This window comes from Henckelia pumila, chromosome 2 (assembly GCF_033568475.1).
Source record: "Henckelia pumila isolate YLH828 chromosome 2, ASM3356847v2, whole genome shotgun sequence".
NCBI classification, from domain to species: Eukaryota; Viridiplantae; Streptophyta; class Magnoliopsida; order Lamiales; family Gesneriaceae; genus Henckelia; species Henckelia pumila.
Genome location: NC_133121.1, coordinates 200,839,172 through 200,857,327, shown reverse-complemented (window position 1 = coordinate 200,857,327; position 18,156 = coordinate 200,839,172). Strand labels below are relative to the sequence as shown.

The 18,156-nt window shown below is 41.2% G+C and overlaps 1 protein-coding gene across 1 annotated transcript; it reads right to left on the bottom strand.

Annotated features, from left to right (window-relative positions):
• Positions 1-7,747: 7,747 nt before the first annotated feature.
• LOC140879357 (uncharacterized) lies at positions 7,748-17,316 on the bottom strand. Its single transcript, XM_073283036.1, has 10 exons — positions 13,773-17,316; positions 13,523-13,677; positions 13,188-13,214; positions 12,781-13,141; positions 10,816-10,978; positions 10,082-10,362; positions 9,778-9,853; positions 8,542-8,641; positions 8,313-8,464; positions 7,748-8,211 (listed from the first exon to the last, which is right to left on the bottom strand). Exons 1-10 carry the CDS (start codon positions 17,314-17,316, stop codon positions 8,193-8,195), a joined length of 4,878 nt encoding a protein of 1,625 aa, XP_073139137.1. The 3' UTR covers positions 7,748-8,192.
• Positions 17,317-18,156: the final 840 nt, after the last annotated feature.

Genomic DNA, 18,156 nt, shown 5'->3' with positions numbered 1-18,156 from the left:
ACCAAGTTTGGTCTTTAGTAGATCCTTCCAATGGAATTGTTCCAATAGGGTGTAAATGGATCTACAAGAGAAAACTTGGGCCTGAGGGTAAGGTACTGACCTACAAGGCACGATTGGTCGCAAAAGGTTATACTCAAAGACAAGGAGTTGACTATGATGAAACCTTTTCACCAGTTGCAATGTTCAAGTCCATAAGAATCCTTATTGCCATAGCAGCTTGGTATGACTACGAGATATGGCAAATGGATGTGAAGACTACATTTCTTAATGGAAACATTAAGGAAGAGATCTATATGATGCAGCCAGAGGGATTCACATCCATGGGAAGCGAGCATAAGGTATGCAAGCTTTAGAGATCAATTTATGGTCTCAAACAGGCATAAAAAAGTTGAAACCATAAATTTGATGAAAAAATAAAGGATTTTGGTTTCATCAAGAACCCGGAGGAACCATGCATTCACAAGAAAGTAGTTAAGGATGCTGCGACATTCTTAGTACTTTATGTTGATGACAATCAATTCATTGGGAATGATGTAGGGATGTTGCAGTCAACGAAGATATGGTTATCAGGTAGATTCTCGATGAAGGATTTGGGTGAGGCGTCCTATATTCTAGGAATACAGATCTATAGAGATAGATCTAAAAGAATGATAGGACCCACTCAAGCAACCTACATTGACACCATATTGAAAAGGTTTTCTATGGATGAGTCCAAGAGAGGACATCTACCTATGTGTCATGGAGTTTCTCTATCCAAGTCAATGTCTCCCAAGACTGACGAAGAGATAGAGAAAATGACACACATACCATATGCATCAGCCATAGGTAGTATCATGTATGAGATGATATCTACCAGACCGGATGTAGCCTTTGCTCTGAGTGTCACGAGCAGACATCAGACCAATCCTGGTCAAATGCATTGAAAAGCTGTGAAGGATATTCTAAAGTACTTGAGAAGGACTAAGAATATATTCATGGTTTATGGAGGAATAGAATTGAAATTGGAAGGCTATACCGACTCTAGCTTCCAAAGTGACGTGGATGACTCAAAGTCAACATCTAGATTTGTATTCATGCTCAATGGCGGTGCTGTCTCTTGGAAGAGTTCCAAGCAGGACACCACATCGGATTCCACCACTGAGGCAGAATACATAGCAGCATCAGCTGCTGCTAAAGAGGCCGTTTGGATGAGGAATTTTGTCCAAGAGTTGGGCGTAATTCCTGAAGCTATTGGTCCAGTCCCGGTGTACTGTGACAACACTGGTGCCATTGCTTAGGCAAAGGAACCAAAGTCTCATCAAAGATCAAACACATACTGAGGAAATACCGCATCATCCGAGAGATCGTGGAAAGCGGAGACATCACTATCGAGAGAGTGGCCTCTGCAGACAATATCGCTGATCCACTTACTAAGCCCTTACCAGGACCATTGTTTGACAAACATCGCGAAGCAATGGGACTGCGTAGTATGACTAGTTGGCTATAGGGCAAGTGGGAGATTGAAAGAGTTGATGCCCCGCTAGCCAAGTTGTGGCTAAGGGCTTTGAGAGTCTCTTATTGTAAACAATCTTTGTTTAATATAATTTACATTCATTAATGACATTTTCTTTGTCTTTCTTCATAATGTTATATTGTGATATACTATTGTTGTTTTGATAAAGACCTTGAATATACTATAGTGTAAGTAAGATGAGATAGTGAATAAAGAGAGATCACTATCATGAAACACATCTTATAGTCACTCTATATTCTAAACAGTTCCTAGTCAATTGAGACTAGCATTTGCGATGCCAAGTACCACGTTTCATTGGTATGGAACATAGAGATGTTCAAAGCATGCAAATGGATATTCATATGATGAATGATCAAACTACCCTATTCGGACTTTTCAAGTGGTTATTATTAATTGAGTGGATAAGTCCGCGGTTTTGGTTGTACACCATTAGTCCTTACTACTTGAAACATCATGGAGACTCTATATGCTAGTACTATACTTTGACTTGTTTACCGACTCTATGAGGGTCATCAGGTGTCGGGATTGGGTACAGTTACGACACATATAGGAGTCGATGCTTTGTTGTCAAGGATTCACCACACGCTTGCGAGTGTGGATATCCTATGCGATCTAAGGAGATATTAGTGTGACAAATCTCTGGCCAAAGTACTCGATGTGATTTAGGTTACTTGGTTTCCTAGTAGCACATGCGATGTCACTATTTGATCTTCAAGATGCATTGCATAGTTATCGAATCTCGAACGACTCTCGATGTACCAATGGTTGTTGATTCGATCGGGATATTTGGATGAAGGGACTGTATGTACGCTAACCAAAACCTACTGGTTCTTGCAGGCACTATCAGTGATACCTAGGGAATCATGGGGTGATGTTGCTAGGCGCTCTTACCATGATTCGATGGGTAAGTCGGAAATTATTATTGCGAGTCACAAGGAGTTGTGAGCCCATGGCTAGCTGTATTCCTGAACCATTGAGGGTCACACAAGTAATGGATTACTAATCCCCTGAATTTAGCAAAAGAGAAGTTGAAATTCTTAACTAAAGGGAGTGGAATTTCCTAAAATGACATAGGGATTGACATTTTTTGAAAATCACTGAATTCGGATTCAGAAAAATTATCTTGAATTTAAAAGGTGCAGAAATAGTTTCTGTGCACATTGGTAAAATCAGTTTATCAATTGGAGTCATGATGAATTTTATATTAATTTTCTAGAATAACAGGCTTTGCTTGTTGTGCTTAAGTTATGGATTATGGGCCCTAAGGAGTTAGTGTCCTAATAGACATATAACTTAATCCAGTCTAAAAATTATCTATAAATATAAGGTGCAATTTTCGAAAATCTCAGGTTTTATTCTAAGTTGTATTTTCGAAAATTACACAAAATAAAATAAGGATTTTTCGAAAATCCTGTCTTCTTTTTGAGAGAATTCAGTCTGTGATTTTTATGAAAAATTACATTCTGAATTAACAGATCAAATCTGTAAATCTCTTCGATAAACATCTGATTGATTTCTAGTGCAATCAATCAGAGGGTTTTAGTTTTCTGTTCGTGGACCTAATTCCGGAGATTGATCGAGCAAGTCATCAGTTTCTGGGATTTACAACAAGAGCAGATTTAATCTGTTGGATTCCATAATCAAGCCATAACTTGAAGAGGTAAAATATTAATTGTTATTATTATTTTACTTGCTTAATTTAATCGTTATGATTTGATACACATGATATGGAATCGTTCCATATAAAAAATTTTAAACTTCCGCTGCACCGGGTATTCGATCTATGATATGAAAACGTGTTCCAACAAACACGTGACCCTCAAACTCTAGAATGCAACCCATCACTAGATGCTTAGTCACTACCTTCTGCTCCAGCAGAGTAGATACAACTAAATCCATATCTAATGACACATAAGGTAATCTATGTCTCTTAACAAAACGGCTAGAAATAAATAAATGCGATGCTCTAGTATCAATTAAAACAAGTGCAGGAATACCACATAACAAAAAGGTACCTGCCAACATGCGATCGCTTCCCTCAGTAGCCTGGTCTTGAGACAGAGCAAACACCTGCCCTTGTGTGTGTGGACGGTAACCAAAAGAACTTTGTGGTGCTGGCTGCTGACGTGAAAAAGTACAAGCCTGAGATCCAACCTGTGATCCCGATCCACTAGCAGAACCCATATGCTGAGGACAATCTCTTCGCAGATGTCCCTGCTCACCACAAATATAACAAGCACCAGTAGCCTTTCGACATTAAGTTGCAGGATGTTTCCCTCCACAGTGGCTACAAAATTCCTTCTTCTTCTTCTTCTTCTTCTTCTTCTTCTTCTTCTTCTTCTTCTTCCCGAAACGGAATGTACCTCGTGAACCACAAGAACCAGACGAAGTAGTAGGAGTAGAAGAAGACATAGGTCCAGATTGTACAACAGATTGAGCTCTAGGATCAAAAGATCCACTAGGCTATACTGGCATCATCAACTATGCCTGCCTGTTGCTGGTCTCCACAAGACGGCAACGGTTCACCAAAGTCTCATAAGATGTCGGATCATCACAGACGACAACTTGTGAGTAGATATCTTGATTCATGCCTTGCAGAAAGATATCATACTTGGACGCATCACTGTCACTGATATGAGGACTAAAAGGTAGCAGATCAAGAAATCATTGCTGATATTGATCAATAGTCATTGATCCTTGCCTCAGAGTAAGCAACTCCATCGATCGGGCCTGACGGACAGCCGGAGGAAAATATAACTTCTGAAATTGCTGACAGAAATCTCCCCAAGTCACCTGTCCTCTCTCAGTACGTGCCTGAGCAGCCTTGGCATCCCACCAAAAACGTGCTCGATCCTCTAGAATGAATTCTAGCACTTCCAATTTCTGCTTCTCAGTGCAATCGAAAGCTCGAAAAGCACTCTCGAGTTTGGACATCCAACTTCTTGCTTGTTCAGGATTCTCGCCTCCCACCAAGGGTTTCGGTCCTACTTGCATGAATTTATTAATAGTGTAGCGACATCTACCCTCATGAGGACGATACTGATCATCACGATGGCGATGATGACGATGATGACCACCTCCCCAGCCAACACTACCGTGACTCTCGTCAACCATATCCTGAAAAGAATTGCACATTAAAATCCCAAATGTGCAAGAATTACTCAAGACTAAACTAAATCTCAAGTACTAATTCCCAAAATCTATGTTGGCTCTGATACCAAAAATGTAGTGACCCTACATGGAATCACCTACTAACTGACAACTAATAGCATGCATTAAACTTAATACAGCAAAATACTTAACAGAGTAAAACGTGCGGAAACATAATCCATAAATTATATATCAGCTTAGTAAAATATATCCAGGCTTAATACTGTAGTGATACAACCATAACGAAAAACTTAAAAGTAAACATTATATAGCTATATCGAATCCTACTGTATAATTAACTCCTCAAAGCTCCTGCTCCCTAGTCCTGCCTTGAACTACCCGCTCCGTCCATCCTGCGACCTACCCCGTGGAACAAGGTATCCAAGATAACAGCTAGGACGTGAGCGCTCATGCCCAGTACATAAACATGAGTAAACATATGTAAATAGTGCATGCAACATGATGTCTGGTAAAGGGTCATCTGAAAAGTCATGTTCAGTACCGGCGCCACATGAGTGCTGCCACCGCACGGATCAACCTCTGGGTGCAACCACACTCGTCAAGTACACCAGAGTAGTCAGACATAAATGTCCCCGCCGTCGCGGTACTCTCAATGATAGACTATCGAATATAGAGTTGAGCGGCTCTATAATCAGGTATATCAAGGCGTAGGCTCAACGTGTATATGCACATGACATATGAATATAGAAAGCGGTAAATCATATATCATGCCATATAATAATGCCAAAAAATGTAATATATAAACATGTATACTCGCTGGCAATCTCAGTCAATGTGTACGTACCTCTAAGCTAGTTAAAGTATAGTAGGATCCTAGGTTCCAAGCCTATATTCAGAAGTTCATCGTATCACTACACAAGTTCTATAAGCCTTAACTAAACTAATAAGTACTCCCAAATCTTAAATAGATTCCAGGACCATACCTTCGTCCGTAGGTAGCCCTTTGATGTCGCTGACTCTGGATGACTACAACAACTTCTTTGTTATTCCAGAATCTCACTATTACCGATAGGGCTCTCAAGTGTATAACTCACACTATATAACTGGAGAAGGAAACTCGGGAATTCGTAATCAGAAATGAATCTAAAGGCCCCTATTTATAGGAAAATTTTTGAACGAGTTCGGGCCCTCCGAACTGGGGTTCGGATCGTCCGATCCAACTCAATGCATGCATGCAAGCCATGTCGGGTTCGGAGCCTCCGAACTCAGGTTCGGATCGTCCGAACTTCTCTACGTCCGACACTTGTAAAAATTCATGGCTGAGTAATCCTGCTTGCATAGCATGAGGCAGTTCGGGCCGTCCGATCCTAGTTCGGATCGTTCGAACGTGCCTTAACTGCGAAGTCAACAAGCTCACCTTCGGAGCCCCCAGTGTTGAGTTCGGGCCGTCCGAAGTCCTCTTCGGACCGTCCGAAGTCCTCTTCGGACCGTCCGAACTGGCTCAGAAAATGAAAATCCAATTCTTTATTCTGAAATCCGATTAAGCCCCGGAATTGGTTAATTACCAACCCTTAATCATATTTAACATATTATTAATTTAAAATGAAATCTGGGTTACTACACAAGGCCTGACATAGGTCTACAAACAAATGAAAATTCAACTTAGACGAACTCCTCTACTACTACTTCAAGCCACCATGGTACGGCATGTCATACAAAATTTTCTAAATCGAACCACTAGTAGAAAAATCGCTTAAGACTTCGGTTAATAACCGAAGTCGTAGGCACTTAATTACCGAAGTAGTGTCACGTGAAGTAATATGGTACCTTTTTACTTCGTTGAATCGCCGAAGTCTTATACCTTAAATTACCGAAGTCTTTGGTCATTTTTTGGAAGCAGAATTGGACCGGTGCCGAAGTAAAAACATATATTTTACTTCGCTCATTTCATAAGTTACGAAGTAAAACATATGCTTATACTTCGTCAATTAAAGAAATTGCCGAAGTAAAATGTATTCTTTTACTTCGATTTTTAATGAAATTTTCAAAGCAAAAGATATGCTTATACTTCGGCAATTTCACTAATTGACGAAGTAAAAGACATTCTAAAAAACAAAAAAAAATTAAAAATAATATAAAATTTTCAATATTATAAATAAATCAAAATTTAAAATTTCAAAAATAAAATTTAATATACAATTTTTTAGTATTACAAATCACTCGAAATTAAATTCTAATGCAATGCACACTACAAAAAAATACAAAAAAAAAAAATTCAGAAACTAGGGACTAGACGCGTGAACAAAGCATAGAATTGTACAAGTAAATGGATGCAAATCATATTCTAAACTTAACACGCAAAACCCAAACACATTCAGGTCGGCCCTGTACTTCGCCCACCCACTCGTAAAGCCAACCATCACCTCCAAAAGCAATCCATATATAATGCAACGCCTATATTCAGGTCCTGAAAAATAATTAATAACAATGACAGACTTTAATCAAAAATTATTTTTTCTTGATTTCATCCTTCCACTTGATCTAATCACTATGATAGGTACTGACAAGATTCATAAGACATTTAATCCCATAAAACACGAACTAGACTTATGATGATAAATACTGAAAACCTTCAGACGAAGCTAATTAATCCCATAAATTAATTAACATGATACAAGTAATCACCAGACTCACCACTTAATGTTCAATTATAATCAGTTTGGCCGATGGCTAACCTTTGTAAGAGAACTTCTGATTGTTCAACCATACTCTGAATACAAAATTCAGGGCAAATCCCCATATTTCCAAAGTCCTTTGAATGGTAGAGTATGTCTTAAACTGGCTCCAACGGCCACCAAGTGCGACAGATACCTACAAAAACCACAGACATAAGCAACTTATCAACTCTGTCCTCAGAAGAAATAACAAGTACGACAACAAAAATCATATATACGTCGACACAATAAACCTTAGGCAATTCCCTTGGTACATGCTCTATTGGAAGGATTTCAAAATCCTATATTATTTGAGAAACAATAACATCCCTCAATGATAATAAAATTGGGTCTATATATATATATATTTTGTGAAAACAGGTCAATATATATTTTATATAGAATTATAAGTTGCATAAATAAGCATAATATTATACTTTGCACGATATTTAATTAAAAATCACAATTCATCGGAAGATTAAACTGAGCAATCATATATAACACAAGTGGGCATGCATCGTTCATTTTGGTTTAAAAAATGATATTAAAGAACATATAATAGAATATTATCGATTGAAGGATCCTAATACATGTTTGTTTTAAGAAGCTAATCATTTACAGAAATTTAAACCAACACATTTGTCCAAAAATAATAAATAGAAACAGATAACAATACTAATAATGATAAAATTGATATAAGAGTAAAAAAAAATCTAGGAGATATATCGAACAGATCAATTTACGTTAGCGTGAATGAAGAAATTAGAAAGGAATATATTCTTACAAAAGTTTGCATGAAAAAAGGTATCCCAAATCTTATCACTTATTCTTTGCTCCTGCTCCACATTCAATATTTACACCTGCTGCTCAAATCTTACAAACATTCATATATAGTAAATGCATGTTTCAATATTATAACATTCAGCCCCAGAGGAATGCCTCCAAACGCACACGCCAAGGCTATTAAATCAGACCTGAATGAGAGCATTTTGCGAACTCGAGGTGCACGTGGCATGTTCATAAAAAGTGAATTTGAGAAAAATGCTATCCTCCGGTGTGCTTCAAGGTTTGTTGGCACATCCATTGCAGATTCTTTTACAGTTAGGAGAAGATAGAGACGTCGAATCTATTAAAGAAACACATGTGACAGTGCTCGATTTCTGTATAAGAACTAGAAGTTGGTATAACTGAATTTAAGTGTACCTGTTCTTCCCATTGCGCTGTATTTGGGGGAGGGAACACAATATTGGCAAAAAGTTGTTTTCTTGTATCCTTGCTGTTATGAACAAGTTCGGCCAATTCGCTGCATCCGACAATAAAACCATATATTATCAATCATTCAGAAGATTCTCACTTTATCCATACATGGGACTGATAGGAAAAAAGGCAAATAGACATATGCCGAAAACTGGCATCCAGAATCCTAGTGACAAACAATTCAGTTATATAACACGAATATTTGTGAGGACAAAATAATATGAATTTAGTATATAAGCTCCATGAATAAAACTAAACACAACCTTTTCTCAGTTTCTCCAACAATCAAGGCATTAAGAACGAGTTTAAATGACTCATAGCATTCTATGACAGCACATTTCATATACTCATTCTATTGAACATATCAAATGTTCATGAAATGGATTGAATTAATAAACAAAGATATAGGAATGCAATATTTATATGATAAGACTTAAAAAAGAAACCCACAAAATTGAACAGGAAGAAATGAAATAATATTTTCAACCGATGAGTAAAACCATACATGTACTGGTATGTCAAGCGTTTCCAGAACCCACAATCTTGGTATGCTGGTTCAGTGAATCGAGAAAGTGGAAAATGTGGTACAAGACACAACCCACAATTAGGACACATGGACCATGTTCTCAATACAAGACACAACCCAGTGTCTTATGAATGTAAATGCCCACAGATTGCATTGTAAAGTTTAGACTGCAATTCTGATGTTTTCAATTTTTTTACCACCAAAAGGCTCTGGAAAACATTGAAAGTTCTGCAAAACTCCTTCATTGATCATTGGATTAATGATACATTCTATCATCCCACATGTAAATTAATTTTTTTACTGTTAAGAACAAATTTAATTTTAAATTAAACATTGTTTTTATTTATAAATTTCACAATGATGAATTAATTTTAACTTTTCATCTTATCGGTAATACTTTATAAACAATTTAACAAATAGATATAATACAATTAAGCATTAAAATAAGACAACTATGAGCTTAATCCCAACAATTTGAAAAAAAATCCAAAAAACTTAAGAACCTGATAAGTGACAAACTTCAACAAAATACCATCAAATGTCGTCTTTACATAACATGAAAAACTGATCGTATCATGTAAGTCACATGATTGATGAGGCAATAAGAGAACACAACACAATTTTGAAACTGGAACAAGAAAGAAGCAACTCCAAACCTGTTGATGTAAATCACGTGATTGATGATGCAATAAGAGATTTTGGGCCACAACCCACATGAGTATATCCTTTCAACTGCAACAATATCCAAATAATAACCATGAGCAAGGTTAAAAACACAAATCAATTCAGACTCCACTACATGAATGTGTAATAAAGTAAAAAAAAAAGATATTCTAGAGAAAAGTCATAAGTTAATATCCACTTAATCTTATTTCATGTCATGAAAACCACCGAATTAACTCGCAATTCACGCATCTTTTTAGCACCAAGCGGCCCAGCGTCGGCGAACAGAAGACTCACAAGCTGGGACGATAGGGAATTCAGGTCTTCTGATGATTTTTTCTTGAGAAATCCCAGCAACTGATCTCTGGTCGGCCCATTCGACCTGGCGGTAATCAAGCCCAGAACAACATGAATCGATAGCGGGGAGAACACAAGATTGGCGTCCTTGGCTTCGGTGATGATGACGTGCTTTGCCAGAGACAAGGAAACGTCGGTTTGGTTGAGGATTGACTCTCGCAGATCCATAGTTGGCTTTGTGAAGGTGAGTTAGCGTGTATGTTTGCAGAAAGAAAATGAAGCTACTAAAAATGCTAATAAGCAGTTGTGGATCAACACGAACAACGAAATTGAAATAAAAGGAATCAAATTTGTCATATAAACTCTTCTTAAAATGTAAGCTCAATGGCCACTGTTATTTACAGCCTAACAAATTAAAAATTTCATACCAACCTCTAATGTTATCTCATGTCATTCACAATTTTACAAATGCCTCAAGCCAATCATACTAGACGTTAGTCAAAATTGAGTGTAATCAATTGAGGCAAAGAAACAAACACCTAATGTGCATAAATGAAGCTGGCCGAGAACAAACCAATTTGAAGATGAAATGCATCCCCAAAACCACAACCCACAGTCACCACACACTCAAATGGAGCCAATATTCCAACCGATACAATCAAAACCCCAAGAAAAATCCAGAAATCGCAGAAAAATTAACCCTAGCAGTGGAAATCCAAGTTCAAGCGAAGTACCTCACGCAGATGCAGTAGCAGGAGTCCAGCAGTGAAATCGACCCCAAAATACTCTGAAAATGAAGCTCAATCACGAGATGAAAGCCTAAAAATTGAGATATTGAAAAACCAAAGTGTACGCAGATGTACACTCGCGATTTGAATAGAATCGCGACCAATGTCCCTCACGAAGTTAACAACCATGAAAACGAACCAAGAACATCATAATATTGCAGCAAATCACAACCAAAAGCCCAGAAATCAAGAAAATAAGAGCCCAAGATGCGCAGATTTGAAAAAACGCGATTGGAAAATCACGACCAACAGTGCACCTTGCGATTAATCACTTGATTTGGGAGATAATGAAGGTGATTAGAAGTTAACTCAATATTGAATCAAACGAAAATAGTGTAACAATCAGTAGGAAAATTCGTGAGATGTGGGTGGATTCAAAAATGTTTTCACGTTCCCATATAGAGAAGGGAGAGAATATGTCAAGTTAGAGAAAGGGGTTTTTCACTACACAGATTTTTTTAAAAAATTTTAACTTCGGTAAATTTCAAATGACGAAGTAAAATGCTACTTAAAATTTAAAGTGAAGCCCGTTTTTTTTATATGTGAAGTCTTAATAAGCATTTTACTTCGTTAATTTTGCAACCGAAGTATATTACTATCTATTACTTCGAAATTTGAAACTGCCGAAGTAAAAATTGGCGAAGTAAAACATCAAATTTCTACTAGTGAACGGACTGTTTTCTTTTTCTATTACTATCTTCAGAGTTCACAAATTTATGTCGCCCACTCAAATAAAAAATTCACATAATCTACATGACTGAATTCGGTCTTAATCTTTCTCAACACTTTATTCATACTTTTTAAACGTATGTATGCTTTGCTAAAATAAAAAATATGTATGAATTTTGGCTGTCGACAAATGAAAAATAACCACATAAAAAATATCATATCTTACCTTTCGTGCTTTCAGGAGATGGCCATCGGCACCTATGTTGAAACGACCCGATACTACTATTGAAATTTTTTTATAAATATTTTACTTTAAAATATTGATGATACATTACGCCCATACATATATGTATTTATACTTCAAATAATTCTTCATAAAATATCATACATAATAACTTTAAAATATCTATACTTAAAATAGTTTTTCATAAAATATAATATATAATATATACGTTTGCATGCAATTAAATTAAATACTTAAACATATTAAAATCCAATGCATGAAAACCTCATAACCTTAATACTTAAATCGTAACCCATCAGAAAGGTCATGCATACTTTATAAATCACAAAATCATGCAAATCATATTAATAAATAATATTCATGTGCGGAATAAATAATAATAAGATCTTAAAAATCTCATAAATAATTGTATCATGCGTGCGATGGTCACAGATATGCTAGCTGCACTGGATACTTAGACGTCCTCACCGTCAGTAGGGACCACATCCTCATTTATAAACTCATGCTCACCTGCATACTATTTAAATCTAGTGAGTCTAGAGGCTCAGCATATTCCATCCAGTAATAAAAAATACAAAATAATAAGATCGCACACAAGCACAAATTATATAAAAATAATATCTTGAAATATCTTTTTTTTTTTTTTTTTTTTTTTGGACAAAAAACACCGCCGGAAGCGGGGGGGGGGTTAGGCAGACCCCTACCTGTATATAAACATAAAAAAGCGATACAAATGAAACCTAAAGGAGGAGGGAGACTAGGCCAAGACCTCCCCAAAAGGCTATACAAAGGTAGTACGAACATCAGAACAGCTAGGGTATCGAAAAATATACAACCAAAGCATCCCTAGGAAATAAGTATAAACAAATAATATCAAAGATAGCTAACTAAGTCAACGTCAGCAGTCATCCTAGGCAGCAAGATCTAGAAGAGAACCACAGCTCGGCCCAGCAAAATCAAAAACGGACACTGAGGCGCGAAGAGTGGCTGGAATCAACCTGTGCAGTAAAACCTAGAGGAGATCCACAACTCCAGGCCAGCAAAATCAAATCCGACACTAAGCTGGCACCGTCCAGAGCTGAACAACAGATCAAAGCAATGCAAGAAATATGTCCAAAAGTCATGGTCAGCTGGGAAGTCACTATACATAGGCCGCGAGAAAAAAGAGGAGCGACCGCAAACCAGCAGGCTCAGGGCAAAAGAACAGGAAAATGGCGAAGGAAACTCAAGCCATAACCTAACTCCCAAGAAGATGGAAGCCCAAAAAGCGAGGGGCACGAGAGACCGCCCACAAAACATCCAAACAACAGCAAGAACCAGGCAAGGATAAGCACAGTGAACGCCTGGTGGTCCATCACCCTGAAGAAGCAAAGCAAGCGATAGGGGAGCAGACTAACTCCAAAACCTCCGAAAAAGTGCCGGAGAGCTGTACCTGCAAATAAAAATAAATAGCTACATATATCTAAATCTAGGATGACCTAGACCAAAAAGGAGAGCAAGCAAAGAAAGGCAAGCCCAAGAGAAACGGCTATAAGCGAGCGTGAGGCTCTAAGAAAACCTAGATCTAAGGTAAGGAAGCCCGGAAGAGTCAGAACGGGCCAACGCAGCGATGGGAGTGATTAAAGGAACACCAATCTCCAACAAACACTGCCTATGATCATGAGCCTGCCGCGCCAACGCATCCGCAACCTAATTCCCTTCCCGATAGATATGAGAGAAATGAACCGGCCTATTCCGCACCAAAACACGCGTCCTCGAAACAATATGGTCCAAATCCCATCGGCACCTCCGAGATCTAAGAATCTGAATGGCAATCTGGGAATCAGTCTCAATCCAAAGGGGAAAAAGGCTAAGGTCAGAACAGAGAAGAATACCCCTCCAAATCGCCCAGAGTTCTGCACGGACATTGGACCCCAAACCAATGAACTCACTAAAAAACGCCAAGACCCTACCAGAAGAATCCCGGACAACCCCCCCACAGACGACTCACCCGGGTTACTTCTCGAGCTCCCATCCACATTGAGCTTGAAGGACCCAGGTGGAGGCCTCAACCAACGGACGATCGCAGTCTTGTGAATCCGTTGGAGGCCGACCGAAATGCTCATCTTCCTCGCAGCCTGCAAAGCCCCCAGCCAAAGACGGGGCTTGATAACAGTTGCGGAATGAGCAAGTCTCAAATAAGACAAAATTTGGAACTTAACCTTCTCCGCAGAGTAGGGTAAGTGACGGTGCTTAGTATCATTGCGTGCAGTCCAGAGGAACCAAAGCACGACAAAAGGAATGAATTCCCTCACATTACCCCTCGGAGACCACTCGCGACCCCTTTTCCAAGCACTGAGAAACAGACTAAAGTTCTCAGTGGCAGGGATGCGAACTCTAAAGATAGCCCCAAAGAAATGCCACACAGAGCGGGCGATGGGACCGTCGATGAAAATGTGAGTGAATGTCTCCGACATCTCACAGCACTGGCATTTGGACACAAGGGAGAAGCCCCGCTGCTGGAGCACCTCATCCACAGGCAACCACCGATGCCAAAACATCCACAGAAAGAAGGACATGGTGGGCCTCATCCAGCGACCCCAACAGGGATTAAAGATATCCGAGACCGAACCTCTCGGTCTGACCTGCTCCCAAGAAGATCTCACAAAAAAGGCACCATCGGTGCTGTGGATCCAGATAGTCGCATCCGGCTCATCCACCAAAACAGGAATCTGAACGATCTCCTCCGCCACCGAGGGAGCGACGACAGCGCAAAGGAGATCAAAATCCCAGTCTCCCTCCAAAAGGAAGCTGAAAACACGCACACACCGATCCCCTCTGACATTACACCTGCTCGACAAAGGGGCATCACCCAGCCAAGTATCATCCCAAAAAGAGACATCCCAAAGACCAATCCTCCACCGGATACCAGGCTCCGCACGAGGTCTAATCTGGAGCAAACGCCTCCAAGTGGGGGAAATGGCTCCACGAGAAAGAGCACAAATAGGGCTGACAGTCCGGCAATACTTCCTCGAGAGGAACCTCGCCCAGAGAGAGGAACCCTGCCGGAATCTGAACCACAGCTTCATGGAAAAGCTGTCAATAATGTCCTTGAGCCTGCGAAAACCCAGGCCTCCTTCTTTCACAGGGAGACAGGCGTGAGACCAGCGGGCCCAGTGCCACTTCTTCTCTAAGGGTCTGGAGCCCCAAAGAAAAGCATTGAAAATACGCTCCAATTTCTCCAAAACAGCTAAAGGAGGCTGGATCACCTGGCAGAGATGGATCGGGATCGAAAGGAGCACACTGCGGATCAGCGTCATCCTACTCCCAGGAGCAAGGGAACGGGACTCCCAGCCCTCCAGCTTTTTCCGGACCGACTGCAGAAGAGGCTCAAAAAGAGAGCACTTGCGGTTCCCACGGAAAAGTGGAGCTCCAAGGTATTTCAAGGGCAGATGCCCCTCCGCAAATCCAGTGATTTGCAGCAAACGGGAGCGGCGACGAGCGGTCCAGCCCGGAGGAAAGATCATAGCACTCTTGGCCACATTAACGAGCTGGCCCGAGCAATTTTCATAGTGAGCCAGAAAATCTTTGAGACGCTGAAGACCACGGGATCCCCCATTGGCAAAAATAATGACATCGTCAGCATAGGCCAAATGGGAAATCGACAAATCACACCCAGACCGATACCTCAAATCAGCATGCTGGAGGAACAATCGGTCCAAGCCACGGGACAGATACTCCGCTCCAAGAACAAAGAGGAGGGGAGATAACGGGTCACCCTGTCTCAAGCCCCTCGAGGAAGCAAAGAAACCAGCAGGAGTGCCATTGACATTAACCGAGAACTTGCAAAAAGAAATGCAAGCCCTCACCATTCTCACAACCTGCTCCGAAAAACCAAACCTTTGGAGGACATCCAGAAGAAAAGACCATTGGACTCTATCATAGGCCTTAGCCATGTCCAATTTCAGAATGACATTACCACCACGGGCAGGGAGATTAAGACTATGAGTGAGCTCATGCGCGAGAAGGATATTGTCAGCAATCATCCGCCCCGGCACAAAGCCACTCTGACTCTGAGAAACGAGTCTCCCCACCACCAACCGCAGACGAGAGTATAAAATCTTCGAGATAATCTTGTTGGAAACATTACACAAGCTGATGGGACGGAAGTCCGTCCAAGCTTGCGCACCCTCGACTTTGGGGATCAAAGTGATCGTGGTGGCAGTGAAGCCCTGGGGCATAAGAGAGCCCCGAAAGAAATCAAGGACAGCGTCCATGACATCATGCTGCACAAAATCCCAGCAGCTCTGAAAAAAAACCGAACAAAACCCATCGGGGCCCGCCACACTATCCCGAGGAATGGAAAATACGACAGCACGAACCTCTTCCAAGGAAGGTTCGGCGGCAAAACTATGGTTCTCCTCCTCCGAAATCTCCGAGAAGAAGCCAGAAAAATCCGGAAGATCCAGGACAAAAGGATCTCCAGTGAGAAGGCGCTCGAAATAGGCAGCCCCTGACTGATTGATGAGACCAGGAGAGGTGATGCAATTACCATCCTCCCAAATACGAAAAATCTTATTAACCACATTCTTCTTTTTCACCATGTTGTGGAAAAGCTTCGTATTCCTCTCCCCGTCCTCAAGCCAATTACAAGCAGCTTTCTGCTTCCAAAAATCTGCTTCCATAGCGGTGACTCTAGATAGCTCCTCATTGCATCTGGACAAGGAGGTCCAGCTATGCTCAGAGGAATCCGCTTCACAGGCAGCCTCAGCCAGTCTAACCGACCTCTCCGCCTCAGCGATCTTACCAAAAAGGTTCCCAAAAACATCCCGGTTCCACCACTTGAGGTGGCCCTTCAACCGTTTCAGCTTGGCAAAGAGCCTGGGCATGCCTTGCAAAGAGCAGGGCATGTTCCAGTTCAGCCTAACGGTTTGAAGGAACCCCGGGTGCCGAGTCCACATGCTCTGGAATCGAAACGAGCTCGGCCCCCGAGCAAAGACAGGAGCAGACACCAAAAGAGGACAATGATCCGAAACCGTGCGACTGAGGTGTTCAACCTTGATAGAGTTGAAATGGTCACCCCAATCCACAGAAACAAGAACTCTGTCAAGACGCTTCCAAATGGATTTATTCGTCCAAGTGAACGAAGAGCCCTCAAAGCCAGCGTCAACCAGCGCAGACTCCAAAACAAAATGATTAAACTGATCCATGGGGAGCTGCCTCCCACCAAAAGAGCCAAGACACTCGGAGGCATCCCTCACGACATTAAAATCCCCCCCGACAAGCCAGGGGCCATCAACAGGCTTGACCTGCAGCAAAGAAGCCCACAAGTCGCGCCGTAAAATGTAGTCACACTTGGCATACACGAAAGAGCAAAAAACAGGGGTCGGCAAAAAAGGAGCCGACACGCGAAGATGGAGGAACTGAGCGTGATCAAGGACACACTCCGCCATCACATCGTCCGCCAAAAAAACCCAAATATGACCAGAGACATTCGACAGAACTCTCTGGAAACCAAGGCGACGGGTCATGAAGCGCTGGTCAAGGGCAATCATCGGCTCTAAGATAGCCAAGATCTTGATACGCTTCTCTTTCACCAAGACATGAAGCCTCTCCTGGGACTCAGAGCTCCTGAGTCCCCTGATGTTCCAAATTAGGCACTGCATTTGGAATGGGTGGAGTAAGGCCCCGTCTTCTTTCTAGACTCCTGGCGAGTCTGCTGTCGCTTCGTGTCAGAACGAAGCGTTCTCTTGGAGGGTGAGACAGAGAAATCAAAATCCTCATCATATCTCCCAAAATCTCTCCCATCACACGATTCAGTCCCACAGAAGGAACTTGAGTCGTCCTCGCTGACAAACTCAGTGATCGGATCAACATCCTGACAAATAGTACCCTGCTGAGAGACAAGCCCCTCAAAGAACGGGGCGGAGGACTCCACAGGAGTCCCAGGAAGCGAGGGGATGGAGTGGCTACTGTGATTCAAAGTACAAGTATCAGTAGCCTCAAAGGCAGGCACAGGAACAACCTGCGGAAAACCAAGCTCCATCTCACCAACCACTGAAGAGGCACCAACCTCTTCCTCCACCTGGCGAGCCCAAGAAGGGGCCAAGCAGGGGTCAGATCCCTCCTGGGGAGCGACAACAGACTGCGGGTCAGGAGCACCAGTATCTCCTCCCATCGCAGTATCACTGGACCTAGAAGAAATGTCCTTAACAACATCTCCATCCACATGGAGATCTGGACTCTGCTCAGTAGACTCGAAAGGAGCCTCAGTCCTCAACTCAGAGCGACAAAGATCAGGCTCCTCAGGTAAAGACTCAAGAACTTGGAAGGCATTCTGAATACGCGAGACAGCCTGAGGAGGTGGCCGCCGCTGCTGGTTACGCCTTCTCTTC

Excerpts from the sequence above, each read along its gene's own strand:
- LOC140879357 (XM_073283036.1), bottom strand. The coding sequence starts at position 17,316 with ATGATTGCCCTTGACCAGCGCTTCATGACCCGTCGCCTTGGTTTCCAG. Across the intron at positions 13,215-13,522 it reads TTTCGAGGACGCGTGTTTTG|GTACAGCTCTCCGGCACTTT; the intron begins GTGCGGAATAGG and ends TTTTATTTGCAG. Across the intron at positions 8,642-9,777 it reads CACGTGATTTACATCAACAG|CGAATTGGCCGAACTTGTTC; the intron begins GTTTGGAGTTGC and ends TGTCGGATGCAG.